The following is an 18,561-nucleotide window of genomic DNA, read 5'->3' on the forward strand; positions in this document are numbered from 1 at the left end:
TCCGTCTGTGTGCTGATATTGACATCACTTACACCCGAATGAACTGAATTTAAAGCTTCAGGGCAATTCAGTTATAGTAATTGTTCCTAAATTAAGTACTTTATATTAAGATAAATAAATGTCAAAGCTTTCTGCAATGTAATTTAATCTTAAATGAAGAACATTGATTTATTTTTAGAGTATGTATTATTTATAATTCCTCTCGTTCAATTTGAAAACTGACAATAAATATTGTTGAGATATTATTAAACTTTCTTTACTTGATTTGACAATCAGTCTTTGACTTCATACAGACGTTAATACAACTGTTAGACTACTTCAATATATGAATGAATGAATGAAATTTATTTATGGAGCGCTTTTCACAGACATAACATCACAAAGTGCTTAACAGAGCATGAGTTTAAAAGCATAAAAAACACAATGTGACCCTATGGTCAATAAATTACATACACAGAGAAAAATTTAAAACAATAACAAATAAAATAAAAATGACATATATATATTATAAAAATATATATGAGACTAAATCATAGCACAAGTTCTACATTACTGTGATGTTCCGGACCTTTGACTGAGGAAATTCTCTCGAAATGGACCTCGTTGAATTTGAACTGAATACCCCAGGCATAGAGGGTTAAGGTGGAAATAATGACTTCTATACGTTTAAGGGCTTTTATTTTGTAGGTTAACAACTAACCCGGATGTTCTTCTGAGAACAACATGGCGGCTAACGTTGTTAGAAACAGCAGCGTCTCTTTGTTGTGCTGATAAAGTCTCAGTTAGCTCCATCAGAGTCTCTGTATGTCTGGATAAACATGTCTGAATGGACTTTTAGCTCTTCACCTTTTTTTCTGGATGTTTTTCCTCTGACTCATCTCCCGGTAGCCTACAAAGCTATTGAAGTTAGCTTAGCATACTAGCTGAAAACAGACCGACGGCCGACGGGGACGGAAGCGATCAACACAGCGCTAGTCAGAGTTTAATGAGAGTAAACGGTGTTTCTGACGGAGTTTGTGTGGAGAACAAGTTTGTGTGGTTGTGTGAAAATGTCTAAAGTCCAAATGCTGAGATGTTTCGTCAACCAGCGACTAACTGCGGCTGCTGAAGAGATATTTGGTGTGTTTGAAAGAACGATAGCAGAGTACGAGGAGGAACTTTCTCGTTCAAAAGTGGAGAACAAGCAACAAAGGAAACTACTGGATGGTGATTTCATCCCTCAGCTCCGGTTACACAGAGCAGGTTGGTTCATTAAACACTCAGCATATTTAACACACAAAGTAGATGAGATGAGAACGTGCAGCGTGTTGAAATCTAAAATATGTTCATGTCACATAAGAGAGTTAACGGAATTGTTTCCTGGTCCGGACAGTTTTTTAGCTATAACATTCCAATAAAATGCACATATATTCGGACCAACTTCTATCCTCGTTGTAAACACTGGGTGCTGTTGGTTTTTCGGGGATATTAACTTGTTTCAGAGTTGACAAAATTACCATCAAGCTGTCAACACATCCGGGACCGTAGTTCTGTCCGTCACAATAGAGTGGTCTCACCTACGTCACGATCTCCTTAGTTACTAGGTCGGTCGGCCATGTTGGAGTACATACAGATCCTACATGGCGGCGAGTAAACAAGGAAGTGCGGCGAAAATACCATACTTTGAATCATTGGATAGTGCATCAAAGGTTCGCTACCTGGCCAAATTGAAGGTTATTGGTAACTTGGATCCCTGTGCAGATCGTTTCAGTGCCGATCCTACTTATCTTCCATCGGTAAACTACGCCAACATCTACACGTATCTCGTGAACACCCCCAGTCCTTACACAAAAGACGAGTTGGAGTGCTACAAAGGGCTCGACGCTTATAATCAGTTTGTCAGTGGATGGGTCCGAGACGTCAAAGCAACGGTCGTCGAGAATTCTCATCTCGTCATTGGGAGGGTAAATATATACAGATCTGGTCAGATATTTAGCAATATTCAATGTTTACTCAGTGCAAACAGACACGTGTGTTTGTTTACATTATACATGCATGTCATTGTGTGCGTGTGTGTAGGAATTAACTTTCAACCAACCCCTAACTTCATCCCCCCCCCACACACACATATATATATATATACATATATATATATATATATACATACATACGTACGTATGTATGTATGTATGTATATATATATATGATCTGACCTGACGTTAAACTCATATCAAGCAATGCTGAGGCTGCATCTGTGTGTTTCGCCTGTTGTACACGCTCGACACGTCTCTGGCACCGACTGCTGTCACGTGCCGATGAAGCTTCGGTAACCTTCTCATGTCCAAGTTTAATTTATATTTCCTTTATTAAATACTGTTCACAAACGAATTTGTAAATAAAATCACTGACCACTTATAAAGTGATCCGCACATACTCTAGTGTATGCCAAATTCCATTCCTTTATATCTCGAGAGATGCGTGACAGCCATTTCTCGCGACGTCGCTTGGATAGCTCCTTCGTGTCATTTCCTTGATGTGTAATGACCGCTGGCAAACGAAAGAATGATTTCTTGTCTCTATCAGCTCTGCTGCCACAACCAAAGACAGCACAAAAGTTCACCACCGATAGGTTATGCGACTCAGCCGTGCATGCCAGTGGCTTTGTGTGTACTCCAACATGGCCGACAGCTAAACTGTGACGTCACACGAGACCACTCCATAAGATATCATGCTTCAACAACCTCAAATTATGCAATAAAAGCTCCTTAATTTCCATTTGAGTGTATACCACCACCTGCTGGATGTTTTGTTAAACTCTTCTCATGTCAATCACTTGCAAAACACCAGCTGATGCATGAATTTAACAATTAAGTATATTGTCTACAACAATTACTACTAGGGGTGCAACGGATCACAAACCTCGCGGTTCGGATCACGGTTCTTGAGTCACTGTCTCTTCATTCCATTTATTCAGTAAAAACTTATAGAACACTTAAAGCAAAGAACTTCTGTGGTGACTGGGATATTACTATTGGGCCTGTCTAGCTTCCACTCTACTGCTTCTGTGTGACTCTCCCAGAGGGGCCGTGTCTACAGCACCTGTCTGTGTGACTCTTCCAGAGGGGGCGTGGACTATGAATCTCCCACTCCGCCGTAAAGAAGTGAGCGGTCACAGTCAGCCATTGTCGTGTGTCTTTCTCTTTAAACAACGCCTACATACCGTAAAGGTTTTGTCCACCACCCTCATCCCGTCATAATTTACAGGGAAGACAAAATGCTCCCAAACTTGCGACTTAAATAACGCCAGGGACTTCTGAAGTTTCTCCGCTCGCCATGACGTTCACCGTGAAATGCTTTTAACACGCTCCGTTGACGTGAACACACTTTATATCTGTTCACTGACACTTTGCATTGATATTACGGGACTTGTTACTTGAAAAGGAACAACAGCAGTAAAACTTCATTACACACGATGATGATTACACTGTAAAAGAAAATAACTGAATCTGCGGTTCTCAAGTGTGCCGAACCGTGAGGGGTGATCCGAACCGTGAGGGGTGATCCGAACCGTGAGGGGTGATCCGAACCGTGAGGGGTGATCCGAACCGTGAGGGGTGATCCGAACCGTGAGGGGTGATCCGAACCGTGAGGGGTGATCCGAACCGTGAGGGGTGATCCGAACCGTGAGGGGTGATCCGAACCGATCACGGATCGATCCGAACCGATCACGGATCGATCTGTGATCGGTTATACCACTAATTACGATCATAACACACAGTGCAGAGTAACAGTTCTATTACAACTAAAGATGATTGAAAAGCTACATTGTTAAAGCAAAAGACAAATGACTTATGATTGAAAAGATGATGCAAACATTTATTTAAATACAAACAAAACAAAAATTTAAAATTAAATAAAAATTCAGGACCCAAATAATATTTAAAATAATCATCTTCATCGTGCAGTTCCTCGTCCCATATTTCTAATCATAAGAGCCACTGCTGGCTTTCAACAAATGTACAGACAGTCTCTCTCACTCTCAAACACACAGACACATATCTGCATCATTTACCAGATCATTGTATATGAACATACTTTATGTAGCCTGGCTTACAAAAAATGTTTTTATTTTCTTATGTCTGCTGTTGTGTTTCAGAGCAACAAACAAACAGCTGCCTACCTTTAACTAGCACTACGATTCTGTTAATTTTTTCGCGCTGCTTTGAAATGGGTAGATTGGGCTGGATTCAACTGCCCTGACAGGTGGGGGGTGAATCTCCCCCATCAGGTGTTCCACCTCGGCCAGCCTAGTAGACCTCACCGCGGGAGTCATGATGCTGCAGTTAATGCACGGGTTCTTCATGAGGCTCTCCATCAGATGCTCGAGGGGCAAAGGTCATGACCGTCTTCAGGCTGAAGAGGAGTCATACAGGTCTTACAGCCAGGAGAGACAAAAACGTTCAAAATACTTTCTCATTGGTGTACAAAGGTAATCGACAGCGTCAAACAATGATAATAGTGATAATATCGACAATAGCGGTCAGCAAAAAAGAAGACTCCATCTCTCTCCCCTGTCCTTCCATTCATCAAACTAAACTACGGAACAGCATATATCCCCATTGCTATCCCCAACAGCATGTTACTCAATTACCGTAAGTGACCAACTGGGGTGTACAAAATGGCACAGGCTGTTCCTAGCTCCTACTCTAATGTTCTAGAAACAAGAAGAACTCCCCCAAAGAGAAACTTTGTATCACAGCCAGGTAAAACACCCGTCAGTTTTTAGTTTGTTTTATTTTGAATGAAGTCTGAATATGTTCTACAAAATGTGCAACATGTTCAAAGTTCAAAGTTCAAAGTAGCTTTTATTGTCAATTCTTGCATGTCAGGACATATAAGGAATCGAAATAACGTTTCCCACTCTCCCACGGTGGAACATAAAGTGCAGCACAACACATAAAACATAAAACACTTCCTAGGCTAAGTGAAGACAGATATCCTAGTTAAAACATATACTATACTACAATAAAACATTCAATACACATAAAAACGGGAAAAGTGGGCAATTAATGTAATAAATAATTAATAATGTAGGGGCAGGTGGGCAATTGATATAATAATGATGGGAAAATGGGCAATTAATATAATACTGTGTGTGTATGTGTGTGTGTGAAAAGTGGGCAATAAATATAATATAAATATAAATATGAGTACATATTTACAGTACTTCTGTACTTTCAGCTTCAGCTTCCCTCAGGCTGGAGGATATGATTGGGGGGAGTGAGGGGAGAGAGTTCAGTGTCCTGACAGCTTGGTGGGTAAAACTGTTCTTTAGTCTGGTGGTGCGGCAGCGGAGGCTCCTATACCTTCTTCCAGAGGGTAGGAGGCTGAACAGACTATGTGCAGGGTGACTGGTGTCGCTTGCAATTTGAATGGCTTTCCGGGTGAGGCGGGTGGTGTATATTTCCTGTAACGAGGAGAGTGGGGCACCGATGATCTGTCCGGCTGTCTTTACAATGCGTTGGAGTGCTTTCCTGCTGTGTTGGGTGCAGCTACCACCCCACACAGTGATGCAGCTGGATAGGATGCTTTCAATGGTGCCCCTGTAAAATGATGTCAGCACTGATGTGGGGGCTTTTACTCTCTTCAGCTTGCGAAGGAAGTAGAGGCGCCGCTGGGCTGTCTTTGCCAGTGATGCGCAGTTGGTGGCCCAGGAGAGGTCGTCAGTGATGTGCACCCCCAGGAATTTGGTGCTTTCTACTTGCTCCACAGCAGCACCATCGATGGTCAGTGGCAGGTGTACAGTGTGGCGTCTCCTGAAGTCAACAACAATCTCCTTAGTTTTGGTGACATTCAGCAGGAGATTGTTGTCGCTGCACCACGTGGTCAGAAGGTTGACCTCCTTCCTATAGTTGGTCTCATTGTTCTTGGTGATGAGACCAACCAGAGTGGTGTCGTCTGCGAACTTCACCATGTGATTGGTGCTGTATGTAGGTTCGCAGTCGTGAGTCAGCAGGGTGAAGAGCAGGGGGCTGAGCACACAGCCTTGTGGGGCCCCAGTGCTTAGGGTGATGCTGCGTGAGGTGTTGTTGCCGACACGTACTGCTTGTTGCCTCTCACTGAGGAAGTCCAGGACCCAATTGCACAGTGGGGTGTTGAACCCCAGCTGGTCCAGTTTGCAGATGAGTTGTTGTGGGATTATGGTATTAAATGCTGAGCTGAAGTCTATGAAAAGTATTCTTACATACGAGTCTGCTTTTTCTAGGTGGGTGAGGGCTGGGTGGAGAGCAGAGCAGATTGCGTCCTCTGTGGAACGTTTTGCTCTGTATGCAAACTGAGAGGGATCCATGGTGGGGGGGAGGATGGACTTGATGTGGGCCATGACTAGCCATTCAAAACACTTCATAATGATGGGGGTCAGTGCCACGGGGCGATAGTCATTGAAGCAGGATGGAGCCGGTTTCTTGGGTACAGGTATGATGATGGAGGTTTTGAGGTGTGATGGGACAGCAGCTTGACTCAGAGAAGTGTTGAAGATAACAGTGAAGATATCTGTTAGCTCCTCTGCGCAGTCCCTTAGTGTGCGGCCTGGGATGTTGTCTGGGCCTGTTGCTTTTCGGGGATTGATGGTGGAGAGTGCTCTTTTCACACTTGCAGCAGACAGGCACAGGGCCTGGTCGTGGGGGGAGGGTGAGGTTTTCTGTGGGCTAGTGGTGTTTGTTGATTCAAACCGTGCGAAGAAGCTGTTGAGGTCGTTCAGCAGAGAGATGTTGTCATCACAGGTCTGTGAAGCAGGCTTGTAGTCCGTTATGGTCTGGATGCCCTGCCACAGGCTGCGTGTGTCTCTGCTGTCCTTGAAGTGGTTGATGCTTTTTTCAGAGTAGTCCTGTTTTGCTTTTCTAATGCCCCGGGACAGGTTGGCTCTCGCTGTTTTCAGGCCATTTCTATCTCCGGCATTGAAGGCTTTGTCTCTGGCCCGCAGCAGCTGATGGACGGCCCCTGTCAGCCAAGGCTTCTTGTTAGCCCTAGTGGTGATGGTCTTTTTAGCCGTTACATCATCTGTGCATTTCCGGATGTAGGAAAGAATAGTGTCTGTGAGCTCCTCATTGTCTATATTGTTATTGTACGTGGCTGCATGTTTGAACATGTCCCAGTCTGTTGTAGCGAGACAGTCCTTGAGAGCAGATCTTGATCCTTCGGGCCACACTGTGATCTCTTTTCGAACCGGTTTTTTCACTCTCACTCTGGGCCTGTATGCTGGCGTTAGCATAACAGTGAGGTGGTCAGAGAGTCCAATGTGGGGGAGAGGGGTGGCCTTGTATGCTCCTTTAAGTGAAGTGTAGACTAAATCCAGGATGTTTTTCTCCCTTGTTGGGAATTTTACATGCTGGTAGAGATTTGGAAGAACAGTCTTAAGGTTTGCATGATTAAAATCTCCTGCGACGACAATGAAACCATCCGGGTGAGCCGTCTGTTGTTCACTGATGGCATGATGCAGTTCACAGAGTGCCGCACTCCTGTCACTGTTGTTGGAGGTTGGAGGGATATATACTGCAACTAGCAAGACTGCATTAAATTCCCTCGGCAGGTAGAAAGGACGGCACTTTATGATCATAAACTCCACCAGTGGTGAACAGTGTCTGCATACTACCACAGCGTCTCGGCACCACACGTCACGTATGTAGACACACACGCCCCCGCCTCTTTGTTTACATCCGTTAGCATGGGCCCTGTCCGCCCGATAGCATGTTAGCTCATCGAGTTGCACAGCGGAGTCCGGGATATTGTCATTTAGCCATGTTTCAGTAAAAACAAGCACACAGCAGTTACTCACTGTCCTATTTCCTGACCTCAGCAGTCGTATGTGGTCCATTTTGTGGTCCAGAGACCGTACGTTAGCCAGGATGATGGATGGTATGGCTGGACGAGTAGGGCTAGCCGCTAGCCTAGCTCGGATACCTCCGCGTTTACCCCTCTTCTGCTTCCTCGCACACCGTTTCCGATGTCTCTTTACCGGGGCTGTGGTCGCAGTAGAGTCCGATGTGGTCACGGGCTGGTGAGGTAGTCTCCTTACCGGGGCTGTGGTCGCCGTGTTAGAGTACGACGTGGCCCCGGGCTGGCGGAGTAATCCGAGTTCCCCGATGATGGACTCTATTGAAGTGTCCAAAGTATAGTGAAGCTTGCTGATGTTTAGCAGAGCCTGTTGATTGTATTTATACTCCAACGTAGACAGACGAGACGAACATGACAAACTTTCTGACGGACTCTTATTAAATAAACAAACCACTGCATTGTCGGAGGAGCGAGAGGTCGCTGCGACTACGCGCGCCGCCATCTCTAAAAGTAAGTAAGTTGTCTCCCCACATTATAGGAAAGTCGTGAAATCAATGGATTAGTTAACATGAAATTACAGTTTTCTAAGGTGTGTATGTAATTCATTATTTTCCACAGACGTCCAGCAGCTGTTGGTGGTTAAAGAAGAGCAGCAGGAGTGGAGCTTCAGTCTGGACCAGGAGGACCCAGAGCCCCCACACGTTGAAGAGGAACAGGAGGAACTCTGGACCAGTCAGGAGGGAGAGCAGCTTCAAGGTCTGGAGGAGGCTGATATCAAGTTCTCATTCACTCCTGTGAAGATGATGAAGAGGAAGCTCAGTCCTCACAACTTCATCAAAGACAAACTGAACAGATGGAAACAGAAACACTCTCAAACACACAGACACACCAACATTATTTGCATCATTTATTAGATCATTGTGCATGAATATACTTTATGTAGCCTGGCTTAGGGCTGAACCGGTATACCGGTTCAGCCGGTATACCGGTTTCAATTTCCAGTACGATATGAATTTTTCATATACTGTCATACTAGTGCACAGTCGAAACAACTTCTGTTGTTCTTCAACAGGCAGCAAAATATATTGTTCGCCGCTGGGGGTGCTTCGGAGCTAGTTCTCTTAGCTGTATTGAGAGGGAACCATGAACAACCCACAACTAACGCTCTTTAACAGGGCAAAACACCACGACAGAACAGTTTGTGACAGATAAACAATTTGTAGCACTAATAATTGTACATTTATAAAATTTCTCCGCCGAACTGCATGCTGGGTAAAGCTCGCTAACAACAGTCTACTAACCGCTGGGAGCTAACAGCTCTGTTGAGCCAGTAACGTTACATTAAAGAACAGAAAAGAGCGATGCAGGATGAACAAAGACTGAACAACAAAAGGTATTTAGGTCAGACACATATGCAACGCTGATTACCGTAATATGTGTGGTGTTTGTTATAAATGTACGTTGTTACATAGACGGTGATAAGAAGCTGGGGGGGGCTTCTTCTTTAAATTCCATTGGCGGCTCGCTACTTGCATAGGTGCATGCCGCCACCTACTGTACCGGAGTGTGCATTTTCAGGGTAACTTTTTCGTCACTGTTCTGATAATTATATATATATATATATATATATATTTTATATATATATATATATATATATATATATATATATATATATATATATATATATATATATTTATATATATATATTTTATATATATATATTTTATATATATATATATATATATTTTATATATATATATTTTATATATATATATATATATTTTATATATATATATATATATTTTATATATATTTTATATATATATATATATATATTTTATATATATATATATATATATATATGTTATATATATATATTTTATATATATATATATATATATATATATATATATATATATATATATATATATATATATATATATATATTTTATATATATATATAAATATATATATATATATATATATATATATTTTATATATATATATAAATATAAAAAATAACTAAAGAAATAAACCTAAACAACACCTAGAAACAACTAAATCCTACGGTCTAATCCCTTTCTTTCCATGGAGGGGCTTAGGGCCCAGGGGAATGTAGATGAAGGAAACAGGAAGTGACGGAACGGAAGACACGCCACACAAACAGCTGTTCACCGCTCGCTGGCCGGCCGTTTCTTCTCGGCGTTAATTAAATTAAAAAAACGTGATATACCGTGAAACCGCCAGTCCTACAAAACTCGTGATATGCATTTTTGGTCATGCCTCCCAGCCCTAGCCTGGCTTATATCCAAAGCGACTTACAATAAGTGTATTCAACATAGGTATTCAAGAGAAATACTAGTCACCAGAAGTCATGAGTAGGCTACATCTCATTTTTTTAAACAAGCATCTCAGAGCATAACCCAGAGCCAAAGTACAGTGCAGAAACAAACGAAAACAATAAATGCAACAAACTAATACAAGTGCAACCAGGGTAGGAAATTCTCATTTTTTTGGGGGCAATTTTTGCCCCCACTGACTGAAATCCAGGGGCATTTTCAAAAAATTGGGGGCATTTTTTTGAAACTTGTGAAATAACATTTAACCTTTGTTCAAAATAATACATATACTCATTTAGGCTTACAATATATGAGCAATTGTCATCAAATGGCAATAATAAGACTATTAGGCAGTAGCCTACAGATTCAAAGTGTTTTCTTAGATTTATTTAACAAAAAAAAAACAAATCAAACAAACATTCAATTTTATTCTTATTTCTTTGTGGTTATTTATTGTTATTATTAAATGTTTTAAACAACTATTAACAATTATTAAGTCAACGATGCCTTGATTACATATATATCAGTCATTGTATGGAATTATTGAGAAAAAATATTTTTGTAGCACCTCAAATATTGTGATATTACCCATTTCTGTCCTGAACTTATGCATTAGTCATTGTGTGGAATTTTTGAGAAAAACATTTTTATAGCACCTTAAAAATTAAAAAAATGTGCCATTTGAAGGTACAAATTCAGTTCAGTTTTTACTTAGTAAAATATCTTAATTGACTGTCAGTCAGGTATTATTCATTTCCGGCAACCCTCAAATCAAAGAATAAAGACACTTTACGCACAATTTAGGTGTATTTTCCCTTTAACTCACGAGAAGCAGGTAGCATGTTTTATACTAAATGTGAATATAATTCATTTAAATCTAATTTCCATTATGCAATATGTATACTTTGTTGGCATCTTATTCTGGAAACCGGATGTTCGTCTTAAGAAACCGGATGTTGTCTCACGTTAATCTTTCCGTTAACTTTCAAAGTCCTTCGCTCGCTCCCGATCTGCGCCGTTTAAATGCATTTACCGTGAATTTCAGGATATAGGTGCACTAACATGTAAGTGTCTGCTGACTTGACCGCAGTCACAGGTCTGATTAAGAAGCGCTCCATTTTTTTTCGGGGGCATTTTTTGCCATTCTCCTAGTGATATCAGGGGCAAAATGATATTTCTTAGGGGCAGTTTTGCCCTTTGCCCTCGTGTATTTCCGACGCTGAGTGCAACAAACTGAGTACTAAAAGTGCAACAAACTAGTATGAATACAATGGAGTGGTCTCGTGTGACGTCACAGTTTAGCTGTCGGCCATGTTGGAGTACACACAAAGCCACTGGCATGCACGGCTGAGTCGCATAACCTATCGGTGGTGAACTTTTGTGCTGTCTTTGGTTGTGGCAGCAGAGCTGTTAGAGACAATAAATCATTCTTTCGTTTGCCAGCGGTCATTACACATCAAGGAAATGACACGAAGGAGCTATCCAAGCGACGTCGCGAGAAATGGCTGTCACGCATCTCTCGAGATATAAAGGAATGGAATTTGGCGTACACTAGAGTATGTGCGGATCACTTTATAAGTGGTCAGTGATTTTATTTACTAATTCGTTTGTGAACAGTATTTAATAAAGGAAATATAAATTAAACTTGGACATGAGAAGGTTACCGAAGCTTCATCGGCCCGTGACAGCAGTCGGTGCCAGAGACGTGTCGAGCGTGTACAACAGGCGAAACACAGAGATGCAGCCTCAGCATTGCTTGATATGAGTTTAACGTCGGATCATATATATATGTATATATATATGTATATATATATATATATATGTGTGGGGGGGGGGATGAAGTTAGGAGTTAGTTGAAAGTGAATTCCTACACACACGCACACAATGACATGCACGTACAATGTAAACAAACACACGTGTCTGTTTGCGCTGAGTAAACATTGAATATTGCTAAATATCGGACCAGATCTGTATATATTTACTCTTCCAATGACGAGATGAGAATTGTCCACGACCGTTGCTTTGACGTCTCGGACCCATCCACTGACAAACTGATTATAAGCGTCGAGCCCTTTGTAGCACTCCAACTCGTCTTTTGTGTGAGGACTGGGGGTGTTCACGAGATACGCGTAGATGTTGGCATAGTTTACCGATGGAAGATAAGTAGGATCGGCACTGAAACGATCTGCACTCATCGTATAGGGATCCAAGTGACCAATAACCTTCAATTTGGCCAGGTAGCGAACCTTTGATGCACTATCCAGTGATTCAAAGTATTGTATTTTCGCCGCACTTCCTTGTTTACGCGCCGCCATGTAGGATCTGTATGTACTCCAACATGGCCGACCGACCTCGTAACTAAGGAGATCGTGACGTCGGTGAGACCACTCCATAAGTGCTAAGTGGAAGGCTCGGGGTAGTACTTCTCGAAGAGGTGACTTTTCAGCCTGCACCGAAAGTTGGGCAACGACTGCTATCCTGACCTCAGTGGGAAGTTCCTTCCACCACTGTGGGGCCAGGACAGGAGAAAGCCGTGACCGGGTCGATCGGGCGCAGGGACCTCTGAGCGACGGGGCAACCAATCGCCCCAAAGCAGCAGAGCGAAGTGGTCAGGCGGGGGTGTAGGGCTTGACCATGGCCTGGCGATAGGAAGGAGCTGTTCCTTTTACTGCCCCGTAGACTAGTACCACAGTCTTAAACTGGATGCGAGCTCTTACTGGTAGCCAGTGTTGAAAACGGAGAAGGGAAGTTGTGTGGGAGAACTTGGGGCGATTGAACACCAGGCGAGCTGCAGCTTTCTGGACAAGCTGCAGAGGTCTGATGGCCGACGCCGGGGCTCCGGCAAGTAGAAAGTTGCAGTAGTCCAGGCGGGAGATGACAAGAGCCTGGATGAGCACCTGCGCCGTCTCGTCAGTGAGGAAAGGGCAAATCCTCCTGATGTTGTAGAGCAGGAATCTGCAGGAGCGTGTAACTGATGAAATGTTTGCTGAGAATGACAGTTGGTCATCCAGGGTCACACCCAGGTTCCTCGCAGTCCGAGTTGGTGTCACCACGGTATCGTCAATGGTGATGGACAGGTCTCGGTGCGGGCAACCCTTTACCTGGAGGAACTTTAGCTCGGTTTTGTCCAGGTTGAGCTTGAGGTGGTGTGTCGTCAGCCAAGCATGCAGCGATGCGTGCCTCCACTTGGGTGTCACCGGGGGGAAATGACAAGACCAGCTGGGTATCATCGGCATAAGAATGGTCAGAGAAGTCATGCGAGCGAATAACAGAACCCAGAGATGTTGTGTAGAGCGATAAGAGAAGGGGACCTAGGACTGAACCTTGTGGAACCCCCGTAGTCAGCATGCGTGGTTCCGACACGGCACCCCTCCATGTCACCTGGAGGATCGACCTGTCAGGTAGGAGGTGTTCCACCTCGGCCAGCCTAGTAGACCTTACCCCGGGAGGCATGATGCCGCAGTTAATGCACGGGTTCTCCAAGAGGCTCTCCATCAGATGCTCGAGGTCATGACCGTCTTCAGGCTGAAGAGGAGTCATACAGGTCTTACAGCCGGGAGAGACAAAAACGTTCAAAATACTTTCTCATTGGTGTACAAAGGTAATAGACAGCGAACAACAATGATAACAGTGATAACAGCGATATTAGCGGTCAGCAAAAAAGAAGACTCCTCTCACCCCCTGTCCTTCTATTCATCAAACTAAACCACGGAACAGCATATATCCCCATTGATATCCCCAACACCATGTTACTCAATTACCGTAAGTGACCACATAGGATGTACACAATGGCACAGGCTGTTCCTGGCTCCTACTCTAATGTTATAGAAACCAGAACTCCCGCAAAGAGAAACTTTGTATCACAGCCAGGTAAAACACATGTCAGTTTTTAGTTTGTTTTAGTTTGAATGAAGTCTGAATATGTTATACAAAATGTGCAACATGTCTCCCCACATTATAGGAAAGTAGTGAAATCAATGGATTAGTTGTGAACATGAAATTACAGTTTTCTAAGGTGTGTATGTATTTCATCATTTTCTACAGACGTCCAGCAGCTGTTGGTGGTTAAAGAAGAGCAGCAGGAGTGGAGCTCCAGTCTGGACCAGGAGGACCCAGAGCCCCCACACATTAAAGAGGACCAGGAGGACCCAGAGCCCCCACATATTAAAGAGGACCAGGAGGACCCAGAGCCCCCACACATTAAAGAGGAACAGAAGGACCCAGAGCCCCCACACATTAAAGAGGAACAGGAGGACCCAGAACCCCCACACATTAAAGAGGAGCAGGAGGACCCAGAGCCCCCACACATTAAAGAGGAACAGGAGGACCCAGAGCCCCCACACATTAAAGAGGAACAGGAGGACCCAGAGCCCCCACACATTAAAGAGGAACAGGAGGAACACTGGACCAGTCAGGAGGGCGAGCAGCTTCAAGGTCTGGAGGAGGCTGATATCACCAAGTTCTCATTCACTCCTGTGAAGAGTGAAGACGATGAAGAGGAAGCTCAGTCCTCACAACTTCATCAAAGACAAACCGAACAGATGGAAACAGAAGCTGATGGAGAGGACTGTGGAGGACCAGAACCAGGCAGGAACTCAGATCCAGATAGACATCCAGAACCAGATACTACTGTGAAGACTGGAGACTCTTCTGACACTGATGACAGTGGTAATTGGAAGGGGACCAGAAAACCTCAGTCGGCTTTAAACTCTGTGAATAATGATGAAGTTCCTGTCAGTGATTCAAGATGTAGTGCTGGTGAGAAACTATTTCGCTGCTCTGAGTGTGAGAAAACATTTGGCAAGAGTCAAAATCTGAAGAAACACATGATGATTCACACAGGAAAGAAACCGTTCAGCTGCTCAGTCTGTAAGAAATCTTTTGGACGGAGGGAAACTTTAAAGAGACACATGGTAACTCACACTGGAGCGAAACCTTTCAGCTGCTCAGAATGTGATAAAGGTTTCACTGAAAGTGGAGGTCTGAAGAAACACATGAGATTCCACACAGAGAAACCCTTCAGCTGCTCAGTCTGTAATAAGTATTTTTCAGTGAGTGGACATTTAGAGAGACACATGGTAACTCACACAGGAGAGAAACCTTTCAGCTGCTCAGAATGTGGTAAAAGTTTCACTCAAAGTGGAAATCTGAAGACACACATGAGATTCCACACAGGAGAGAAACTTTTCAGCTGCTCAGTCTGTAATAAATCTTTTTCAGTGAGTGGACATTTAGAAAGACACATGCTAACTCACACAGGAGAGAAACCTTTCAGCTGCTCAGAATGTGGTGAAAGTTTCACTCAAAATGGAAGCATGAAGAAACACATGAAATTCCATACAGGAGAGAAACCTTTCAGCTGCTCAGAATGTGGTAAAAGTTTCACTGAAAATGGAACTCTGAAGGCACACATGAGACGTCACACAGGAGAGAAACCTTTCAGCTGCTCAGTTTGTAATAAATCTTATTCCGTGAGTGCACATGTAGTGAGACACATGCTAACTCACACAGGAGAGAAACCTTTCAGCTGCTCAGAATGTGGGAAAAGTTTCAGTGAAAGTGGAAGTCTGAAGAAACACATGCGACGTCACACAGGAGAGAAACCTTTCAGCTGCTCAGAATGTGGGAAAAGTTTCAGTGAAAGTGGAAGTCTGAAGAAACACATGAGACGTCACACAGGAGAGAAACCTTTCAGCTGCTCAGAATGTGGTAAACGTTTCACTGAAAATGGAAGTCTGAAGACACACATGAGATTCCACACAGGAGAGAATCTTTTCAGCTGCTCAGTCTGTAATAGATCTTTTTCACGTAGCGGACATTTACAGAGACACATGGTAACTCACACAAGAGAGAAACCGTTCAGCTGCTCAGTTTGTAATGCAAGTTTTGTGCTAAATGCAGAACTGACGGTGCACATGGTAAGTCACACAGGAGAGAACCCCCTTTAGTTGTTCTGGTTTTGATTAATTTGACATTAATTCCACTCCCTCACCTGCCAACAAGACCCTGAGATATTTGAACTCCCTCTCTTTGGGCAGTGACTCATCTGCAGAGAAACATGGCCTCAGACCCGGAGGTACTGACTCATCCTGACGGCATCCCTCTAAGAGTGTTGTACTTTCAGATATCGATATACTCGTATGTAATCCCATAATGTAAGTTTCTCTTTGTCCTATAATATAAGCCTCTTCATTACTTTCTATCCACTGAAGGGCATCCTAGATGGCACTTCATCATGTTTAATTTATAATAGAGTCCAGCTGGAGTTTTGCAACATTGTTTAATATTGATCTTCTTGTTTGGTGTGGCATTTTTTTCTATTCAAAACAATCTCTTTTTGTTAATGTATCATATGTTTACATTTTGTGATAAAGTGGGCTTATCAGACCTGCAGTAGAACACATTATTTATTTATATATATATATATATATATATATACACACAAATGTAAATACAAATGTAAATATGAAGCATGGGTCATAACCAGAGCAGCTTACTTGTTGATTCCTGTCTGACTACAATTAAGGAAAAGTCAGAAGAAACATTTACTGAACTTCCACTGGGATGCGATAGTTTCCACTGAAACGCCACCGATGTGGAGAAACGTGTGTTCACACACCTTTTATCTTTCTGTGTATTTGTGTGTTAGATGTTAACAGTGATGACTGAAGCTGATTATCTGCTCTGATGTTTGTTTTTTTATGTGTATCATATTGAAATGAACAACTGTAATCCTGTTTCACATGTAGATGTTGTATTGATTCATTCTGTGGCATTAATTTAAGGTGAAACCGAAGAATCATTCAGGAGGACAAGGACAGGTTTAAAGAATCAAAGTACAGGTTTAGCGAGCCGGTGAGCCAAACCAAACGACTGTACTCTGAGAAACTCCAACAGCAGTTCTCAGTGAACGACTCTGCTTCTGTCTGAAAGGGTCTCTGATTGATCACCAGCTGCAAACCTAAAGCTCCTCACTCCACTAACGACTTGCACATGTCCAATGACCCGAATGAATCCTACTGTGTTTGTGAAAGACAAAGGGACAGTCCTGACAACGAGGACTCTCCATCCTGGAGAGGGACGTTAACAGGCTGTTCAAGAGAAGCCACTGTAGACTACCTGCTCAGCAGCAAATGGATGTAATGCAGAAGGACAAGAATGAACCAGATCAGCGGATTCTGCAGTTTGTTGTTCATTGATATAAAGTGATGAACCTCTAGTATTGATATACTTTTATTTTATTTACTTTTGTTTTATATGTGGATTCTTTTGTTGTCGATTAAAACATTACCTTGAAATGGACTCAATGATGGTTCTCTACAGAGCCATCATTGAGTCCATCCTCTGCTCCTCCATCACGGTCAAGGGCAGACTGCAGCGCATCATTCGCTCTGCTGAGAGGGTGATTGGCTGCAATCTGCCGTCCCTCGAGGACTTGTTCTCTTCAAGAACCCTGAAGCGAGCAAGAAGGATTGTAGCTGACCCCTCCCACCCTGGACATAAACTGTTTGTGCCCCTTCCATCTGGTAGGAGGCTGAGGTCCATCAGGACCAAGACCTCACGACACATGAACAGTTTCTTCCCGTCGGCAGTCGGGCTCATTAACAGAGCCCGGGACCCCCACTGACTCTGTCATCCCCAGGACAATTTCCCTCCGGTCACTCGCACATCCCTTCTATCACACTGGACACTTTCACACTACACCGCTTGTGCACTTGACTTCACTTTATTTTATATTTCACTTTATCTTATATTTCACTTTATTATATTTTACTTTATCTTATATTTTCTGTAAATTGAATTTGTTCTACTTTGCATTGTTGCTCGTTTTAAATGTTACGCACCTCCCGTCATGTCAAATTCCTTGTATGTTGAACAGACGATGACAATAGACGGTTTCTGATTCTGATTCTGAAATAAAATCTCTAACTGTTCTGTAGGTGGAAACATTAGAATGAGTCCAAAGACTTCTGTAAAACATGGATGATTTTAGTTGAAATAAAGGAGGCCAAACTAAAGTAGAACCTCCAGTCAGTGAGTATCATAAGATGCTGCATTCAGGTTACATGGGAAAGATGGTAGAGAAGAGCTTCTACTCTACAAATAGTATTCACATAATTAATGTGGAACGTAGCCTATTCTAGATGCGAGGAGATATTTCTTCATCATGTTCAGGTTTGGATCAGATTGCTGCACGTGGTTAGAGCATTTCTGCTAAATTCCCGATTTCTTTCATATGTTGGTCAACAATGTTTAACCTCTTTACGTAGCGCTGCATGTTGTTGTTGCTGCTCAATCCACTCCATAGTTTATCTCAAATGTGTCTATTTGGTTGCAGGTTTTACCAGCTAACTTTGTTCATTTGTATCTGTTATGTGTCTCTAAGCAACCATGCGTCACATTCGTCTGG

At 42.8% G+C, this 18,561-nt stretch overlaps 1 protein-coding gene across 1 annotated transcript; it reads left to right on the forward strand.

Annotated features, from left to right (window-relative positions):
* The first annotated feature begins 806 nt into the window (after positions 1-806).
* Positions 807-18,085, forward strand: LOC306791086 (uncharacterized protein). Its single transcript, XM_079287711.1, has 3 exons — positions 807-1,242; positions 8,431-8,568; positions 14,196-18,085. Exons 1-3 carry the CDS (start codon positions 1,050-1,052, stop codon positions 16,097-16,099), a joined length of 2,235 nt encoding a protein of 744 aa, XP_079143837.1. The 5' UTR covers positions 807-1,049; the 3' UTR covers positions 16,100-18,085.
* The last annotated feature ends 476 nt before the right edge of the window (positions 18,086-18,561 follow it).

This window comes from Melanostigma gelatinosum, assembly GCF_949748355.1.
Source record: "Melanostigma gelatinosum genome assembly, chromosome: 17".
Lineage (NCBI taxonomy): Eukaryota > Metazoa > Chordata > Actinopteri > Perciformes > Zoarcidae > Melanostigma > Melanostigma gelatinosum.